At 38.7% G+C, this 21,364-nt stretch overlaps 1 protein-coding gene across 3 annotated transcripts; it reads left to right on the forward strand.

Annotated features, from left to right (window-relative positions):
* Nucleotides 1-363: 363 nt before the first annotated feature.
* eya3 (EYA transcriptional coactivator and phosphatase 3) lies at nucleotides 364-17,462 on the forward strand. 3 transcript variants are annotated; one of them, XM_030148209.1, is made up of 19 exons: nucleotides 364-493; nucleotides 4,226-4,330; nucleotides 6,952-7,001; nucleotides 7,199-7,293; nucleotides 7,374-7,454; nucleotides 7,563-7,611; nucleotides 8,724-8,833; nucleotides 9,089-9,226; nucleotides 9,369-9,454; nucleotides 9,788-9,965; nucleotides 10,695-10,864; nucleotides 10,947-11,030; nucleotides 11,144-11,233; nucleotides 12,231-12,289; nucleotides 12,410-12,570; nucleotides 13,274-13,388; nucleotides 13,513-13,634; nucleotides 13,767-13,867; nucleotides 14,515-17,462. In XM_030148209.1, the coding sequence occupies exons 2-19, from the start codon at nucleotides 4,274-4,276 to the stop codon at nucleotides 14,593-14,595; spliced, it is 1,827 nt and encodes a 608-aa protein (XP_030004069.1). In that variant the 5' UTR covers nucleotides 364-493; nucleotides 4,226-4,273; the 3' UTR covers nucleotides 14,596-17,462. The 3 variants fall into 3 exon arrangements, with proteins under 3 accessions (XP_030004069.1, XP_030004072.1, XP_030004071.1); XM_030148211.1 differs by having other exon boundaries at nucleotides 366-493; nucleotides 4,223-4,330; XM_030148212.1 differs by lacking the exon at nucleotides 9,089-9,226.
* The last annotated feature ends 3,902 nt before the right edge of the window (nucleotides 17,463-21,364 follow it).

Below are 21,364 nucleotides of genomic sequence, written 5' to 3' on the forward strand. Positions count from 1 at the left end.
ATTTCGACTTTTTATCTCATAATTTTGCCTTTTTTTACCTCATGACTTTCTTATCTCATAATTATGACTTTCTAATCTCATAATTATGACATTATCTCATAATTATGCCTTCCCATGGGGATATTGTTTTTTTCATTGGCGGAAATGGGCTTCCATACAAACCACAAAATTATCCTACTGACTTAAACTTGGGATATTATAAACTGGCCTACATCCACGGCTATATTTGAAGAAGCACATCCCGAAACCAGCCTCATCTGTCCAAATAAGCACATTTCTTTCTGTACCTGTGTTGTTGACGCACCGCCACACCTGTCGCCTCTTGTCGCGCCACAGAAAGGAGAGTGAATGAACTGACCGCGCATGCGCAGTAGCGGACACAGCAGCAGACACTTCCTGCTAAATAGTGCTCCCTAACAACAGACAAAGCTTGACACTGTGCATTCAATTGAAGACGCTTAAATTAAAGCGCTTCGTGTTTGCTACTTCAATGGTAAGACCGTTAATCGTTTCGGTGTGTTTGTTTTGCTGCTAGCTTGACAGTTAGCCGGAGCGGGAATGAGACGCTTTCACACGCTGCCATGTCTGTACCCACTCCTGTGGTTGCGGGGCCCGGCTATTTCCTGGAGGGGAAACTTTGAAGCTCCGACTACACTAACTACAGCTAGTTGTTAAGCTGTGGTTGTTCCCAGACCTGATAGCATGTGTACAGTAGATTTTTTTTTAGCTTCTCTGTCTGAATTATTCTCAGTTTGTCTAAAATATTGCCGCTTCTGTGTGGTAACGTTGTGTAGCTAACGTTCATCTTGAGGCGCTAGCATGGTATGATCCGCTCTTCTAATTTTGTTGTAGTCCGTAATATTAGCTTAGTATTTGAGGAAATGCTAGCTAGTTGTCTGTGTTTAGTGCCATGCGTTGTGAAGCTTCAGGGTTTTTTTCTGTGTTGTTGTTCAATGGTGAATGAGCTTCTGCTTTCTAGGAAATAGTCTGGTGTTAGTCTTCACCTTCAAAGCAAACCGTTCCCAGCAAGGGTATTTGCTGGTTTGAGCTAACGGTGGACGGCTAACAGAAGATGACAGGGGGAGGAAGGCAGACTCGAGTTGACTGTGTAGCCTGGTTGCATTTCTACCCTTTTTTTTATCCTCTGTACTTGTGTTTTGAGAATGCTGAAGTCGTGGGAGACACATTACAGATGTAGTAAATAATGAGTCAGGTTTGTCACATATGATGATGCGAGGTCATTTAGTGGTAGACGATGTGTGCAGAACCCTTACTTCAGTAAAAATCTTCACTTACAGCTAGGATTATTCAATTACAGCTATATTTATTACATGTTAATTGATGTATTCATATCACTGCTTCATTAATTCATACTGTACAGTACTGTGCAAAAGTCCTAGGACAGTATTCAGTTTGTTGGTTTAGTAAAGATATAATAACCACACATGCATTTCTCTTTATTATGATCCAATCTGGATATATAATGTACGTATAGCAGTAAAAACAAAAGTTTCAGGGAAAAAACCAACTTCTGTAACCCATAAAGACCCAGTGCTATTTTTTTATGGCGATTCCCAAATGATTTTTTCTCTATTTTTAAATTTTTGAAGTAATTTATCACCATTTATTCTAATATTATACTCAGTATTTTACATTCTTTAGTGAAAATCAAGAATTTTCCTGTATTTAATTTATTGATCATGTAGATGTTCATAAAGGCTCAAACAAAAGTTGAGGGTTATTTATCCAAAACAGAGAAAACAGAAAAAAACGTGACTTTTTCGGTAAAATATATCAATAACTGAACATAACAAGTGTCTCCAACCACTCCATAGGTTTTACTGGTAAATCAATGTTATAAAAAATGATGGTGTTTTCACGTTCACTACAGAACCTCTGAACATCCAAATGGGTCATATCTGATGACTATGAAAAGATGACAAATTGCACTTTACACCAATTATTTACATGGATTATTAGGATTAGTGGATCAACAGGTATTTAACTTTCTATATCAGAAATTGATTTTGGTCACCAGTGGATGTTTGGGTCTTTATGGGTTAAACCAAAGAGGTAGCACTTAGTGTGACCTCCCTTTGCACTAAACATGCCTTTAACCATTTTGTTTAGATAATTAGGAATTTATTGCATTCATTTTCTGATGTTTTATACCGGGTTTCATTCAACACATGTCAGATGTTTCTAAGTGTTTGTGTTCTGCCTTGTGATGGGATCAGGAGTCAACCTAAATGGTGACTTTAATGTTTAGAATCTATTTAGTTCAGTTTTTTAGATGTATTTTATTTGCTGCAGCATATATCCTTTAATTTCTTGTTGAATCTTAAGGAAAAAATAATGAGATATAAATGTGTATGCTTATTTCAACCCTGCGAAAACAACAAACCTAGAGATGGCCCCTGACTTTTGCACACTACCGTTGATGCTTACGGTATATGGCTTAATTTTTTACTGCTTTACACACTGTGTGTAGTTTAATCTATAGCAATGCATCATATGCTGTATATGTTTGTAGTGTCATGTGACTGTAAAGCATAAGTTTTCTATGAGAATGGAAAATCAGCCCTGTTTTTAGTTTCCTGTTAATGCATTTACCAGCAAATTCTAGAGGGTTTTTAAAGAGTTTACTTGGTTTAAGGAGGAGGAATTTTTCAATGCATAAGGGAACATTTAATCAAACACTCAGACACTGGAGATGTGTGGTTTTTCAATGGCAGGGGATGTAAAAGAGTATTGTGAAAAGTAGTAAGTTGTAGAAAGTACACTATTTGTCTCTTGATATGTAGTGGAGATGAAATGGAAATGCTCTAGTATAGATGTAGAATTGTATTTAAGTAGTTATGTTCGGCCACTGTAATGGACTAATAACACATAGACATTTTGTTGTTACAAGAAAAGTGTGTTTAACAAAAGGACCCTAATGGTTTTCAGTCACATGACGATGTTTGGTTACAAGATTTTGCAACTCCATTGTTGTCAGCATAGTTTTGTGCAGGTATTTTTGTCATCTATATCACAGAAAGTGCTGTTATTTGGTTAAATATACAATGTTTACTGATTACAGTTCATTTGTTATAATCTAGAAAATATTGTTTTCAGTGTACAAACAAATAATACCCACAATACACCTGCTTATAAAGTTATTTTAGTGAATTATTGGGAAGTTGTGGTAAAGAAAAATAGCATTTTGCCTCCTCATCTAAATCGCAATGCTCTTACTACTTTAACTACAGGCTAATACGCTCTAATGAATAGAAACCATGGCTTAATTGATTTGCACAGGCTGTGGTTGTCAACTGTAGGAGGAAATTAGCATCTGGGATTCTTTGAGTTGATGATTTTCAGTAATAGATACGTCAACACTAAGGTGATCTTGCTACCATAATTCAAAAAGTATAAATGTCATTCTTTAGGTTTGTATCAGAGCGTTAGGTGCTATTTTTAATGGATTTTGTTTACTGAACCTGTGGTCTAAACATCTAACTAATAAAAGAATATATGGTTAATTCATCTCACCGAACCATGCAGTGACCCTACTTTTCAATCGTTTTTGAGTTCACTTACGTAAATCTTGCGCAAGTTCACATATGCTTCCATTTTGCTCTAATGATTCAGGTAGCACGCTTTAGATATGGAACATGCTCCACTAACGACGGCCTGACACGTCGGTGTGGTTTTGAGTTTGCCGTCTGACCTATTTTCTCGTTCTTTGTCTACATTATGTCAGTTGGATAAATGCTTCATCTCTCCAGCTGGGGGGAAAGGCCAGTGAGCAGGCAGTGGACAAAAGGACGTTAGATCTTATCCCCCTGGGGCATCTATTGATATGACAGCTTGCACCTGAGCACCTAATACTTCAGGAGAATATGTTTTCGCTGAATGTAGGTTAGGTCCCATGTAAGGTGGCACGCTTCCTTAATCCCACAGTAAACATGGGAGTGGTAGAGATAGTGGGCAACATCAGTACCACACGTGCCTCACCTGCAGGTCTTGTGCTGGGGATTAGACCAGGGTGCCCCACTTCCTTCGCAGCCGCTACCTCCCTTGCTGATCCCCCCAGCGATAGTGGCGGTGGCAGGTTGCGTTGATGCGCCTTCATGAGACAAGGGGAGGGGAGACCCGTGCATCAGGAAACTACATAAAGGCTTTACCCTCTTTCACTTATTCTGTGCGTTTGTGTGTTTGCTCTGGTGGTTATGTGAAGCAGGGTCCGCACAGGCTTTCCAGGTGCAGAGAGTAGGCTGAGCGCGCAGACATGTCGGGTCGCTCCGCTGCAGAGATGGATGAGTCACAGGAGCTGCCTGAGCTGCCGGTGAGTCTGCACGCACTGATGCCACCGCACATCACGGGAAGTTTTCAACAGTGACAGCCTAAAACGAACCCATAATTAAACTGTGCAGCATTTATTTGTCCTTGTTCCTTTTCAACAGGATTGTATTTAATGTTCACTTTGGAGTTGCAAGGTTAAATATGACCAGAGTACAAACTACTTAAGATATGAACTCTTGAAATCAGGTTTCCTATAAAGTATGAATAGCATGTTAGATTTTTCTTTTTTTTTTTTTTTAATTTCAGTGTAACAGCTCATACATGGTAAAAAGGCGAGTACACTCCTCAACATGTACATTTTGCATTTGCAGTCAGTGTTATACAGTGTCCCATCAGAAGTCTTTGGCAGATCCATTTAAAATGTTGAGCATTTTAAGGTCAAACAACACAGTCAGGATAGAGGAGGATTTTACACAACTGATGCACAGAATGATAGTGTGTTGCTCTGTGTGTGTATGTGTGTATGGCTTAATATGAGAAGGAAGAAGGATTCATTGCATTAATGAAGCAATCACGGGGGCCCATCTTTTACTAAATATTACTTTTTGAAACCTCAGAGAATATGTCATGATACATTTCCCAGACCCTTTCAATCCAGGTGTTAAATGTCAGTGGCACTGGGTTCATCCTAGGGCTGCACGATTTTGGAAAAAAAAAAAATCCCGATTTTTTTTTTTTTTTTCCCTTAAAAACTCGATTTTCGATTTCGATTTTGATTTTTGGGTATAACTAGAAAAGGCAACAGCAGTCAACATGTCGTTTTCGTGAGCAGCCCACAACGCAAGCCACTGCTCTGACCTCAAAGCTGTGATGGGATCACGTGATGAACATACAGTTTTGTTTTGTTTTTTCTCTTCATTAAATCTTTGAAATGAAGTAGAGTACACAAACAATGTATACAACAAGAAAATAACATAAGTTTGTCAGGGGGAATACACTATAAGAAAATGTCCAAATCAGAGCAAATACTGATAGTTGTTACAACCTTTTTGTTTCCACATTTATCTAACAGCTTTAAATAAATTTCAACATCTTACAAAACATAAATAATATTTGGTTTTGTGTTACAGAACTTACATTAGTGAATGAAAAATTTAGCAAGTAAGAGGACTAAATTAATTATTAAAAAAAAAAAAAAAAGTTTTTTTTTCTTTCTTTTCTGGGTATCTGGCCCACAGAAGTGATACCAGTGTCAGTCAGTGACAGGCATCAGTCGTGCGTGTGTGCGTGGACCAGGTTAATATGAGTGTTCCCCATGCGGTTCTATTTAAATTGGGGGATCCGTGCGTGGAATAGACCGACCCAGGACACACTGGAGGGATTCTATGTGTGGAGCTGGTGGATGTGTGTGGGCACAGGGCTGTGTGGGCTCCTCTGCTGAGGCTGATGACCCCGAGACCCGGACCCGGTTCGGAAGAAGACAGTACGGTACGGATCCGGGACAACGGAAGATGAGTGATCCGCTTGCAGTTATATTTCAATTGCGGGATCCGTGCGTGAAGCCACGGCTTATATTGGTATACGTACTGCGGGTTCATGAACAGATTTAACGTCCGGTCATTACACGGACTTCTGTGAAAGACCGCTGTCACAGGAAGAGCCTACGGTAGCCCGCGGGCACGCGGAGGCGCGCGGCCCGGAGGCATGAGAGAGATGAAATCGATTTTACGATTTCCCTTTTTTAAAAATTGTCCCAATTAAAAAATCCGATTTCGATTTAAAATCGATTAATCGTGCAGCCCTAGTTCATCCACTTAATAGTAACACTTTTAATTGCTGCCGTCAGTAATAGTTTGAGGAGATATTTCCTGTGTTTTTTGCTCAAAGCCTCCTGGATCGGCCCCAACCATTGTAAATGTTAGACATTTTTTCAAATTGACGGCAGTAAACAACAGTGTCTTAAGATCCAAAGTCCAAAAGATGTGAGTTTGATTACTAGTTTCTACACCACAGTTTATGAGCAAGAGGTAGTATTTCCCAAGTTCATTTTTAGCAACAATTTCACATTTATGTTAGTTTTGACATACATTTTCCATCAGGGCAATAATAAAACAGTAATTATCATTGGTACGTAAATTACATATGTTTCTGTTGTTTTCAGCGTCCCTAGTACTATTACTGATCTATGATTCATGGGCAATCATTAAAAATTATGGTGCATTTTCTAAAATATTCAGCCAGTATTGTCAACACTTTATTTTGGAATGTATGGATTTGACAGAAGTGTTGTCATCATGAAAGTAAAAAGACAAATTACTTTTAAATGTAATAATTTTCACATTATATTGAATGAATCTTCTAGTATATTTGACTGTAAATCTGCCTCAATAGGCATGTTAGTCTTTTTTTTTCTTTACTGAATTGAGTGATTATAGACTTTCTAAATGGTATCTGTCTTATTTTAAGTAATTTAAATGAAAGCCAAAAGACCTTAGATCCATTTACTTTTTACAGTGGGGGTGTGTTTTTTTATTTCCCTCAATCTTCAGTTTCAGCTACTACACTGTATTATGTTGTACCGTGATACCATATTGTCCCTGCTCATAATCAATAATATTTACGTTTGCTTTTAACAGCTACGCTTTAATTTTCACTTGTGTCCAGGCAAAAAAGGCCAAGCTTGATTTAGACGATGGACGGGAAAAAGAACCAAGGTCAGTCCTGGCTGGTTTTTTGACCTACTTCAGATTTTATGTTTATCTCTGATGTTGCTATTCGCAGCAGAACATAGAAAACCAGCTGTGTCTCTAACACACTTCTTTTAACTAAGCGGTTTGTTGTGTGAAATTTGTGTCAGCCTTGTTTCCTGGATGTAAGTCAGTATTTTTAGAAATTCTGCTCCTCTCTCCAGTAATTTGGGTGGTGATGGAAGCCCAGCTGCTGTGTTGGGGTCATCTGAGCAGGAAAGCTCTTACTCCGCCCTGTCCACTGCCCCGCTGGATTCAGGTCGGTAATAAATGATTCAGCTCCTGACAGCGCAACAGAAAGGTTTCGAGAAAATACTAAATGTTTGCTTCTGATTGTAGGAGGTCAGGAACAGGCAGATACAGAGGGAGGGGCTGCCCCTCAAGCGTGCAACGATCCCATTAACTCGTATGGACATTCTGGTACGTGCACAGATGCCGTGACACTATTGAACAATGACTTATGAATGTCTGAAAAGAAAAGGTGTTGACTGTACATGCCAAGCTGAAGTCTGGGTTTCTCTTTGACAGACACAACAGTGACAACAGAATACACTCAACAGGTTTATCAAGGAACCAAGTGAGTAAACTGCACGAAGCATCCTGTCATTACCACTGTCGAGCCATTAAACTGATTTAGTTAAAAATCTGAAGAATGGTGCAAAGATTCCTTACAGGCATGTGTGGAAAAGTAGGATGTAGTACTGAAAGCATCACTCATAATTGCTCCAGTCCATTGTTGTTCTACTCTACTATACACGCATGAGCAACATGTTTATAGGAGCAGAAAAAATGTGCTTTATGCTGAAATTTAAGGCATGTTATCAAGGGCATCAGTGTGTCTGCTTTATCTGTGAAAGCGATTACTACATTCACATCTGTCAAAACAAATTGCGCTAAAGGAGAAAATGAACCAGTCTGATTTATCCAAATTGTGAAGCACAGGTGTCAAAGCAGCTCTAGATAAAACAAGACCAACTCCATTCAAGAATGTTTTAAGACATTATAAAAATAGAGTCCATGGAATAATGATTTGAGCGTTAATGTGGTTAATGTTCACGACCTTGAAAAGCTGCTTTACATTGGCATTATCTTCACTCGCACTGAAAAGCTGGTAATCTCTTAATATGCAAATACTGTTTATTTCCATGTTCTCTCAGCCACCAGATGTTTCCTGTTTCCCTAAGAATCCAGATTCAGTCTTTGTGCACTGAAGACTTCAGATTTCCTCATTTTTTGTAAAAGTTGCACGCTAACTAATTATTGCCTCCAGGATTTTTGTAATTTCACAGATCCTCCAAGGTGAAAACAGAAAAAGTGTCTCCCATCAATAGATGATTTTGAGAAAATCCTCAAACTACTCAGAGACACTGCTAAAAGTTGAATTACAGTCAGTTTTTTTCAAGGAACAGGAATTAAACATTTGGATGTGAAATCATTTTGTAATCTCTTACAGCATGGAGGTTATATCCCTGTAGCTGTAAACGTTTGGCCAAATTGTGATGAAATTGTGTTTATATCTGAAAATGAAGCAACTGCAGACAGACTTTGTCCTTAGAAATACTTATATCAATTGTGCCCACGTCTGGAGTCTGATAGCAGATTTCTGGATTGTACTTGTGGTGTTGTAAGCTGCACCCTGAGTCCAGTATCCACTCTCTCACACTCTCTCTGTCTTTTTGTCTTTTCCAGCCCAGCAGTGACGTCGTACACCAGTCAGGTGGCCTTTCCTCCACTGGCTCAGACCAGTATGTACTCAGCTTTCCCCCAGACCGGCCAGACATACGGCCTCCCACCCTTTGGTTAGTGCACTTTCTTCTGTTTACCAGCCTATTTTAACTCACCGTCTACAGATAAAACTGTCATCACACCTTTGTAACTATGCTTTAGAAGCCTTACTGTGCTTTGGCGCTGTGGAATCAGTTTGCTTTTGATCTTTGCTGACACATGAAGCCCACATCTTGACTGGAGAATCTGGTTTCTTAACTTCACCTTTTCTTCACTCCCCTTTTACCTGTCATTTCCTACTGTCCTCCATTGCCCTCTTCCATATTCAGGTGCTTTGTGGCCAGGCATTAAAACAGAGACTGGGCTGCCTGAGGCGCCCTCTGGTGGCCAGCCTGGGTTTCTCAGCTTCAGCGCCGCATATACCTCAACTCAGCCTGGCCAGCTTCATTACTCATACCCCAGCCAAGGCAAGCTGCAGCCTCATTCTGTCTCACACGATAACCCTGTCATATTCTTACTGCAAATATATAAAACATGGAAAAATAAAGACAGGTTTGGCTTGAAGACATGGTCTCTGTCAGTGTTCAGTGAGTGTGTTCTGTCACTTAGGCTCAAGTTTCACAACATCCAGTGTGTACTCCAACATCCCATCAGCTACAGCTTCCACCACAGCCTCCCCCACAGTGGGCCACCAGGTAAGAACGAAGAAATAGGCTGTAGTAAGATGACTAAATGCATGTAGGAGTAAAGCAGATGCATATCCTGTCAGGAACTCACACAATACAAGAACACATAACAGAATATGGGATAAAACCATAACAAATATATAGAATGTAGTAAAGGTCAGTTATTAACAGCTTCACACAGCTGTTTAGGTGTTTAAGGAGATCCACCAGAAGTGTATCTAATGGTCCTCATGATGATTTTTAGTCTCATTAAAACAGAACTTAAGTTTATCATAGTTATTATATGTACATTGCTCTTATTTTCTGCTCTAAAGTTTTGTTTTGGCCTGCTGTTTCCTGCAGGAGTTTAGCAGCTACAACTCTCTGGGACAGAGTCAGTTCTCTCAGTACTACAACATGCCCCCCAGTTATGTGCCCGCAGGGCTTCCCAGCAGCGAGGATCATGGTGCCAGTGTGGGAGTTGCAGGATATTCAGCTGTGAAGTCGGAGGAGGCCGCCCCAGCCGGACTGCCCCCAAGAGGTGATTGAAGAGCCTTCACTGGAATATTTCTATGCAACATAAATGTCTTCTGTTGCATGTTTGCAATTTCAAAACAATTTGTGATGAACGTATGATTAGCATCATGCACCTTTTTTTAAAAAACGTTGTTAGATAGATATCCGGTAAAGGAAAATAATTATTTGAATGCACATACTGTATATTGACCAGTATCGGCCTTCATGAGAGACATCAGCTGTTAGTAAATAAGATGACGCCTCACCAGTGGTCAGTGTTCAGTGTTACATTAAAGGCAGTTTCATGAATTTGTTTGATTGAATTGACTTTGCTCACTCAGTGTTGGTGTGATGAAGGCCAGTTGAACATTTATTTCCTTGGTATGTAAGTGAGAATTGATAACATCAAATTAAACAGAGATCAATATCAGTATTTGCATCAATTATCAGAAAAAAGTGTCTTAAACATCAGTAAGGGTTTGTTGCATCCCTAAATGTCTTTATGTATTCATCCCACCGTCTAGTTCATTGTGAAAACTTACAAGAAATATTGTTGAAATATTGTATTTTTCTTGGCCCTGACATCAAGAATTTAATTTCTACTGCAGATGTACTGTACATCAGCTCCAAATATTGATTATTGGCCTCCATGATCAGCTCAGAGTTCCTATGTCTTTGTAAATCCTGCATCGGTCTGACAGACAACAGCCATTCTGTACAGATTAGTAATGCTTTTTCTCTGGATGTTTGTAAGATACGTCCCCTCCAGAGAACCTCCCAGCAGCTGCTGCCCTTCCTACAGGCGTGGCGCTCCCTGCTGGACCCAGAGACCAGGATGAGGTTGCACGAAGAAATGCAGTTGGGAAATCTAAAGGGAAGGGCAAGAAGACTGATAACTGCCCACCCACTGACAGTGACCTGGAGGTATTGGTCTCTTCATTTTCTAATGTGCCATTATGAAAGTGTAAAAGCAAAAAGGTTTTAATATTATTCTTTCCTGTTTTAGCGCATTTTTCTGTGGGATCTGGATGAGACCATTATTATATTCCACTCGCTGCTCACAGGCTCATACGCACAGAAGTTTGGCAAGGTTTGTCTCTGTAAATAGGCTCCTTTTTAAGCGTGCAACATACAACTTTCTTGTGTTAACTTTTTTCTTTTTTTTTTATTTTCCCACCATCCATTGTGGGTGTACTGTTTCAGGACCCAGCGACAGTGTTGAATTTGGGTTTGCAGATGGAGGAGCTGATCTTTGAGCTGGCAGACACTCACCTTTTCTTCAACGACCTGGAGGTATAAACCAGTGTAACTATGGCAGAGCAACATAAACAATGAAAACCACTCCTGTGAAATGTACACACTATTCCTGATCAAAGACTGTTTATGAAGATTTCATCATATTGCATTTAGATGTTCAACTTCTAGAGAAAACGGAAGCTTCTGAGATGTCAGTCAAAACCAGTCACACAACATTACTTAAATATTTGGTCAGCTAAAAACCAACCCGCTGTGTGTGTATGTGTAGTCGCTCAAAGAATCTGCATGGTTACTCCAGGCTCTACTGCTGTGTTTCCCTGAGATTTACTGTACACAAGGCATCTTTACATAAACCCACTTTCATTGATCTTGAACATTATCTTTTCCAAGTTACTGTGAGTGAGTGGCTGAGTTTCTACCAAATCAGCAGACCCTTACGGTTCTCAAACTTAAATTTTAGACTTTTTAAGACCTTTATTACCTCTTTGAATAACATTTTCCTCCAACTTCACAGGCGTACTGGCAAAAGTTACTTTTCTATGACCTGACTAGAATAGCTTTACCCACTCATTCAAGATTCAAGGGGTTTTATTGTCACATGCACAGGATGAAGCACAGCAGTTATATCGTACAATGAAATTCCTTTCTGCTATATCTTCTATTCTGCTGCTACTTCTTGTTAAAATGACACTCAACAACCACTTTTGTCCTGGAAGTAAAAGGGGCATGACATTTTCTTTTCTTTCCTGTCAGTTCACTAATGTGCATCAAATCTCATCCTCTCTTGTCCCATTGTAAATACTTAAGTGGTATAATCAGCACCTATGTTGTATGGCACTGTAATTTATTAAATGCAGAAAGCCATTTTTACATTAACAGTTATTTATTAGGTTACGCTTTTAATACTACTGCAGTACAAGAAAAAAGTAAGATGTCTTGCTGCTTACTTCGGCTATATTTTGAGAATAATAAATTCAGTGCAGGTACCCAGTAAAGCATAGATTATGACCTTTGTACTCTCTGTTTCTTTAAGGAGTGTGACCAGGTCCATGTTGAGGACGTGGCCTCTGATGACAATGGACAGGACCTGAGGTGTGTTGTAGAAAAATACTGTTAAAGACATCGACTTCATGTCACACTAAACGACAATAACTATTTATCCGTTTTCACGTAATGCATTCAGTTCAGTCACGAGTGCTTCCTCTGCTTCAGTAACTACAACTTCCTGGCGGATGGCTTCAACGGTCCAAATAGCGGAGGAGCCTCTGGAGCCACCACAGGAGTCCAGGGAGGGGTCGAGTGGATGCGCAAACTGGCCTTTCGCTACCGTCGGCTAAAAGAGATCTACAACGGATACAAAGGAAACGTTGGAGGTGGGTTCGCATCAGTCTGTTTATAAATTTACAGATACTAAAAATAAGGGTCGTTTTCTTCATGAGTACAAAATTCGCCGCCTTTAGGCCTGTATCACATGAAGAACAGGCGATAATATCTTCCATTTGAGCTTTTTTACTACTCTGACCACCTACAAGAGCGAAGGGAAATGGTTTGCCGACTTAATGATCGAAATGAAAGTGTGAACGTTAGTATCAGCTGTGTAAAGGCGTGGATGTGGTGGCGTGTCTGAGGTATTTGGCTCAAAATGAAACAGAAGGGTAACAAACAAAAGTACGACGTGTGGGTGGGGAGAAGCACAGGCGGGCACTGGCCAAGTGTTGTGGACTACAGCCACTCGTACTCACTTCCACCCAGAGGGAAATCCTGAAACACAAACAGCACACAGTATTATCTTTGTAACAGGCCTATTATTTGTTGAACAGTATTTACTTGTTGTTTTTTCCTTTTTAAATCCTTGGGACATGTGAAGCCATGTGAATGCCCACACGTTAAACAACAGTAACATTATTTTCACAAAAAGGAAAAACACACTGTGGTTCAAGCAGAAAAAGCACATATTTATTCATCTATTATGTCCTGTGAGCCGAGTTCACTGAGCATGTTTATTGAATACACGTTTTCTGTTTACCACATATTGAAGACAAAGCATCTTTGTAAAAGCATGTGTTTGTCTTCCAGGCCTGTTGAGTCCGATGAAGAGGGACCTGCTTTTACGGCTTCAGTCTGAGATCGAGAACGTTACCGACGCCTGGCTCAGCACAGCACTCAAGTCTCTGCTGCTGATCCAGTCCAGGTCTGAGTTCCCTCCACATTAGCGTGCACAAAAGGCTCAAAATGTTTCCATCATAACCTCTGCTATGACAGATCTTAACGCGTTCATGAATTTGTACTGTATTTATGTGACATCCCACCAACAGAGGGAAGTGTATGAATGTCCTGGTCACCACGACTCAGCTGGTTCCAGCTCTGGCCAAAGTGCTGCTTTATGGCCTGGGAGATGTTTTCCCCATCGAGAACATCTACAGTGCCACAAAAATAGGTGACTGTTACGATAACATTCTACTTTTACTGTGTTGAAGGTGGAAATAATGTTGAAATGCAAAGTCAGAGTAGTTTTACAGTGTTATGTCTTTAATTTCCCTTTTGGATTTTGTTTTTTCTGTTTGTGTAGGAAAAGAAAGCTGCTTCGAAAGGATTGTCTCTCGTTTTGGGAAGAAAGTGACGTACGTGGTGATCGGTGACGGTCGAGATGAGGAATTTGCTGCGAAACAAGTAAATCACTCTCACATCCATGTTGTGTAATTATTAAGGAAAACTTTATTGTAATTAGTCGGCCCGTTCTATTGTCAGAAAGGGGAAATAGCAGCGCGATCACTGTCTCAGCTGTTTATTTCCAAAACGATGGAGCTTCCAGAATAAAAGTTTAAATCAGGAAAGAGGGAAAACATAAAATTAACTGAGGAAACACTTTGCATGTCATGAGGTTCGAGAGGATTTTCGTTAACATACACAGAGTATCGACAGATCCTTAAAAAGTTTCTCACATTCAGACAGCAGGGCTAACCCTATCCTGACCCATTTAACAGTCCAGCACATCATCTGTTCATCCATCTGTATGTGCAAAAATTTTGGCGTGGAGTGAAGGCCCAGGGTTTTCAAGCATTGTTTTTTTTATACACAGCTTCATGGTATGTTTATTTTCCTCTAATCTGTCTCGGTGCCTGTTGATTTTTTTTTTTTTTTTTTTTTCACTATATTTAACCCTAGTGCAGGGCTTCTTTATCTTATTTCACCTGTTTTGTCAGTTTTCTTTCTCTTCCAGCCTGTTTTCTCATCCACTTTGCTGAGACTGCTCTGCCAGGTGTTTGTTTACACCTTTTTTTTTTTTTTTTTTTTTTTTCCTCTTTATCTTTACGCAGCACAACATGCCTTTCTGGCGGATCTCCACTCACGGTGACCTCGTGTCCCTGCACCAAGCGCTGGAACTGGACTTCTTGTAAAGGCGACGACGTCGAAAGTCGCACATTAAAGGGAAACGGCAGTAGCTGGCTCACGGAGTGACGTCGCGCGAGAATCCTCCCTCGGCCGCTACACCCTCGCATATTAGAAACCCCTCTCTGCTCCCACTGGCGACTCACTGTGTGACGGTTATGTTCTGAGGCGGACTTTGGGTCGGAGCCGACTGTGAGAATCAGACTGGACGGACACACACACAGTCGGCCGAATTCACGTTCCTCTCGCCCGGCACTCCCTCCTCGACGGCAGCTAAACCTCACTACAGCTGGAACTGGCACTGATCGAACACAGAAGGGAAAACGACATCCATCTATTCCTCCTCTTTGGTCTTTTTTTTTTTTTTTTTAATCCCATTTTCTTTTTCCATTTCATGCGGCAAACAGTGTCCCGGATATAACAAGCAAAACCGCCACCGTTGATCCTTCAGACTCAAAATATCAAACAAAATCCAAGACTATAAATGCATCTTTTTCGCAGCCTTATAAGGAAATTAGACTCATTAAATAATCACAATCACATTTTTCCTTTTTCACTTGCCTCCTATGTAGCTGGTTTAATATTTTTACATGGCACTAGGTTGTGAGAAAAGGCGTAACATGCATGACCTCCCCCTCCTGACCCGACCAAACCACGGCATCCGTCAGCTGCTCTGACCTCTCCACTGTGTTGCAACGGCTAACTTGTGGACTTTCGTAACGTGTATGTGATCGGTAACCACACACAGAGGGTCAGATGTTTTCATAACACAACCACATGAACGTAAAACGGCGGTAAGCGGCGTAGGAACCATGCACTAAACCAAACACTGATCAGTTTCAGCAGGGGAGTTTTGACACTATAGTTGCACTTCATTTTGACCAGAATCGAAACTTCCCGCCCCAGACGTTTTAGTATTAGTGAAGTAACGCGCCATTTCTTTCAGAGACTTTGTATTTCGCCACAGCCTGTTGTTAGGGTTGGCAGTCCTCAGAGCACAGTCCTAAGTGTCCTTGAAATCCCAGGAGAAGAAGACGCAACTTCAGTCAGGAAAACCTTTCGAAAGGGTTTAGACGAACGTGGCACAACAAACATATTGTATTAAATACAATTGATATGTCGGAGAGCAGTTAGCTTTCGTGTAGTTTAACAATGTAAATAAGGATAATGCGATCCTGGTAACAAATACGCCGATTTATATTTTCTGTATGTTCAGTGTTTTCATGTCAAGGCGGGAAAAGTGTGAGCGTCTGCCTCCTCTTAAACCGATTATCTCAAAAAGTTGTGTTGAGTTTGAGAAAACAAAACGGATTTCTTTAGGGAGATTTCATCGAACCTCAAAATAAGACCAGAAATGCTTCGTTAATGTAACCGAATGTCACTGGGTGTTACCAAAAAGAATTTCATTCGTTTCCAAAGAAAGCGCTCAACTCTACTCATTTATGTGTTTTTTTTCAGTTAGTCTATGTAGCAGATATTTTAGTTTTCATATCACCCCATGTCATGACTCGGCCACATGACAAACCCAAACCTGATAATGTCATATTGGGGAGGAAGAAAAGGGATGATGACTGTGCAATACATTTCTAGTCAGTGGTTAGGTCATTAACTGTATTTCAAACTTTTTTTCTTTTTGCTTTTTTTTTTTTTTTTTTCTTACGTTGACGGTGAGAAAAGCAGAAAGGGTCAAATTTCCCTGGTTTGTATGAGATTACGACTGAACAATACTGAGCCTGAAGATTTCTACACATGCAGCTTGACCGTTAAGAATGTTTTGTTTTGTTTTTTTTCTGTGGATTTGTTTGTGTGTCGTGCGTGACTCTGCATATTTATATTGTGCCTTTAACCATCTGTATGCATAATCTCAAAGGGAAATATATAAGATTTTTGTTTAATACATGTATCATTGCTTTGTTATATTATCCAAAGTGTTATTTTCCTGTTTTGTTTTTTTTTTTGTATCTTGATATGTTTTGTTTTTTAAGTGCTGTTGTAAAGCTCCGGTAGATTATGTTACCAGTTTTTCTTTGCCTGCACTGCATTAGTGTTTCCATTTAGAGACTACTTTAGTGAAGGGCTCTAGGTGTCAGTACCCGTTAGTGCAGTTCATACAATATTTTTCATAACTTGATATCCCAATTTGCAGTGATGGGGATTTTTCTTTGTTGCGTTTCCTCTAAATAGTCATTTGCTTTTTGCTGCCTTTCAGAAAGGAGAGTATTTGTTGTTGTTTTTTTTTGTTTTGTTTTTTTTTGTTGCTGTGAAATGCTCAGCATCACTTAGAGACAATCACAAACTATAATACAAGGTATTGAATGCACATCCCGTCGCTAAGGCGAAAAGCACGCAAACGGTGTGCTTTAAGTTGTACAGTGTTGTACTACCTAAATGAAGAGGAGAGAAACGAAACGGCGTATGTTTGTCCTGACGTGTATTTGAGAAAAATGGGAAGACCTTATGCAATCTTTTCTTCGATACTAGTTTGCTGAATGTTTTTTTGTGTTTATAATTTTCTCTTTTTCTGCATGTAATGTTTGAAGTATAGCATACCTGTCAAAAATGTCTTTTTTTTTTTTTCAATGCCAAATACTTTGTCGTTTTTACAGTGCTATGTGTTTTGTTTTTTTTTGTATTCTTAATGCGTTTCATCTCATTTCCGAGGACCTGTGAGGCTACATGAGGGTCATGAGCCTGAATGTGATCATGTAAACTGAACACTACCATAGTAATCGATGCTAATTTAATTATTACAATAATCACATACCCCCCCCCCCATCCAGTAGCTGTTTGGGACCTCAGCACAGTCCTGTAAGGTTTTCCTGTGTATGTAAGACACTCAGTACAATGTAAATAAATTTTAAGTTTCAGAATGACACATTTGCTCATGTTTTAATGTATTCAATGCTCAAAACATGAAAAAGACATGAGAAAATCCATCTTATTTTGCTTACAATAGCACATTCAAGTGTTGGGTAGTGGTTGAACAATGGGAGTATTGTAAAATGAATTTCTTTTTTTTGGTGATCATTAAATCTGTGTTACAGCTTGTGGAATGAATTTCTACTAGAATGCTGCTTTTCTGGACTTTTTTTAATCTAATGACACTCTTTGCACCCTCTGGGGACCCTCAAGTCAAAAAATATATACGCAACTGCTATAAAGTCATCATACATCAATATTTTGTTTTCTGCATAAATCTTTTAAACCACTTCAGCTCTGGTCAGATCTACCAAATATTCAATAATTAATCATTTACATGTACATTTTTGGCTTAAGGTAAATCCAGCAGGTGTGTCCTCAGGTGATGCATGTTCTTTTTTCTTCGAGTGTTGTCTTTTGACTAACATACTAAGATTCTGTACTGTTAGGAGTTAGCTGTTTCACACTAATAAACCTCAGTTTTATCACTGTCTCGCTGGAAACGTATATAAAATGTCAGTAAAGTAAGTAATATTCTTGATATCAAAAATCAGACAGACTTTTACTATCCTCTATGGTAGGGTTTTTCAACCTTGGGGGTCAGGATCCCACATGGGGTTGCCTGAAATTTCTAATAATTGATAAAAATAAAAAAAAATCAATTACTAATAAAAAATATTTTTTCAATGTTTCAATATATTTTTCATTATAATTAAAACACCACATATTTTTCCAACTAAAAATCAAGTTCAAATAAAATGCAGGATAAATAACACTGGGTTACAAAAAAATGTTTTTTGCAAGTTGTCTAGGGTTTTTCAACTGAATTAGGAGCATTTTGCACCGCTAAATCCAAAAATGACATCTGTTTTTCTCAGTCAGGTCAGGTTTTTTTGCTAATTTGATTTTGAAAAATTTGATCTTCTCACAAAATTGATTACATTTTTGTGACTTTATCAGTTGATTTTTTATATAGTTCTCACCCAAAATAGGTTTTAAGAGAAAAAAAATCATTTGATCACTTGATTCCTGTTTGGTACAATAGTGTATTCAGCGCAGATGTAGCAGAATACGTCAGGCTTATTTTTGCAAGATCTTCTAGTCGAAGCCATTTCATTCACCTGTAATATTAAAAAAAACAATCATAAATTGGCAAAAGTAAAATCTTCAGAACTGGTTTATTGCAAGAAATATGAAAGAATTTTGTATCATATGATGTGAAAATGCCCATAAATGTAAGCAAAAATATTAAAAAGCCAATATGTAGCATAGTTCAGAAAGTTGACCTGATTGAGCAAAATGAATGTGATTTTTGGATTCAGCACACCAAAATTATCCTAAATCAGCTCAAAAAACTTAAACAATAAATTTGTTGTTGACCAGTGTAATCTGAGAGGGCGTATCTTGAGTGACCTGATCATGTGACTGCATGCGTTACTATGCTTCAACCTGCCCGGACACAGTCGCAGTCAAAAAAAAAACCAAAAAAAAACGAGCTGAACAGAATAGAAAGATTTCTTCACCTGCTTGACCCTGCTAAGACATCTCAAACAGAAAGATGTCTCTGTTTTGAATATCTGGGGTCGCTAGAAATTTGCGATGTTAAAATGGGGTCATGAGCCAAAAAAGGTTGGGAACCACTGCTCTATGGATATTTTAACATCTGTGGCAAATTATGATAAATGTCTCCTCAGGTTACAGATGGGTTTCACTGAATCTCATTTGTAACCGGCTGATATTAGTTTAACAAGCTCTGTTTGTGTAAAACTGCAACAACCCACAGTCCAAAAGCCTGACCTACTTCTTATCTCTCTTTACCTGTTGTGTTTTTTGTGGACTTTTGACTGTAGTAATAACAAGTGATGCCAGGCACAACAAACCCCGCCCCTCGCACATATTGCAGCTTATTTTGACATCGATCCAGCTGATGTCATCATGTCTATGCATGTGGTGATGTGATCAGTTACCTCTATATATGTGCCAAGTTTGAAGGAAATCGAAACAAAATTGATGTTTTTTATAGACGTGAAATTTCGCCCATTATAAGTAAATGGGAGAAGAAAAGAATATAAAAATTCATTAAAAATTTGAAGTTTAACCTACTTTTCCCAAAAAGTAACGTCATATGTTTTTGGTCACTGGCAATCTATAAACCCAATTTGGTATGAATTCAACAAATAGTTTTGCTGCTACAGACATTTGAAATTTTGCCCTTTATAAGTAAATGGGGATAAAAATAAATAAATAAATAAAAATTCATAAAAAAATCTTAACTTTGACCTACCGTCCCCAAAATATAGTCAGATCTATTCTGGGTCACTGGCAATCTACAAACCAAATTTGGTATGAATTCAGCCAATAGCTTTGCTGCTAGAGTGTTAAGCAAAGAAACAAACAAACTGAACCAAAAACAATAGCCCTTGCCTCCCCTTCAGAGGGTAAAAATAACACTGGTCAACAACAAATTTATTGTTTAAGTTTTTTGAGCTGATTTAGGATCATTTTGGTGTGCTGAATCCAAAAATCACATTCATTTTGCTCAATCAGGTCAACTTTCTGAACTATGCTACATATTGGCTTTTTAACATTTTTGCTTACATTTATGGGCATTTTCACATCATATGATACAAAATTCTTTCATATTTCTTGCAATAAACCAGTTCTGAAGATTTTACTTTTGCCAATTTATGATTAATGTTTTTTTTAATATTACAGGTGAATGAAATGGCTTCGACTAGAAGATCTTGTAAAAATAAGCCTGACGTATTCTGCTACATCTGCGGTGAATACACCATTGTACCTAACAGGAATCCTGTTAGAAAATGATTTTTTTTCTCTTAAAACCTATTTTGGGTGAGAACTATATAAAAAATCAACTGATAAAGTCACAAAAATGTAATCAGTTTTGTGAGAAGGTCCAATTTTTCAAAATCAAATTAGCAAAAAAACCTGACCTGATTGAGAAAAACAGATGTCATTTTTGGATTTAGCGGTGCAAAATGGTCCTAATTCAGTTGAAAAAACCTAGACAACTTGTATAAAACATTTTTTTGTAACCCAGTGTAATAATACAAAGAAAACCACCCACGTTTTTGACATCCAAAGTCAATGAGCATTAATCTGAAAACAGCAATAATTACCAATGTGTTTAGAAATAGTCATCTTTAATTTCATTGAGCAAAAAAGTAACACAGTCTAAAAATATTCTGTTACAAGTCATTCAAGTCTTACTGAAATAAAGGTACAAAAGCATAAGTTAATTTATTGATCAGCCAGGATATTATGACCACTGAATGAGAGAGAAGGATTATTATTATTTCATTGTGATGGGATCTTTCAGTCGGTTGTCAAAGCTGCTCAGATCTTTTTCCTGTTTCAACTTCAGGGGCTAAATGTTCACGTTCTACCTAACACATCCCACTCATTGTAAAGAGATAATCAACATTCAAACCACTTTGTCTGTCAGTGGTCATAGTGTTATGGCTGAGCAGCATAATTATGGATTAAACAGTTTATTACCTCCACCAAGGAGGTTATGTTTTTGCCAGGGTTTGTTTGTTTGTTTGTCTGTTTGTTTGTCTGTCCGTTAGTGTGCAACATAACTCAAAAAGTTATGGACAGATTTTGATGAAATTTTCAGGGTTTGTTGGAAATGGGATAAGAAAGAAATTATTAACTTTTGGGGGTGATCCGGAAGAAATCCTGGATTCTGGATCACTTTGAAATTTTCGTTAACATTGTGGTAAATGGGGCCAAAATTTTTGTTTCCCAATATCTCGCTTAATTATTGACCAAAACTCATGAAATTTCACTCAGGAATTGACAATGGGGTCCTCTATCACATTTCAAAGGCTGATC

Source organism: Sphaeramia orbicularis, chromosome 11, assembly GCF_902148855.1.
Source record: "Sphaeramia orbicularis chromosome 11, fSphaOr1.1, whole genome shotgun sequence".
In the NCBI taxonomy this organism is placed as follows: Eukaryota; Metazoa; Chordata; class Actinopteri; order Kurtiformes; family Apogonidae; genus Sphaeramia; species Sphaeramia orbicularis.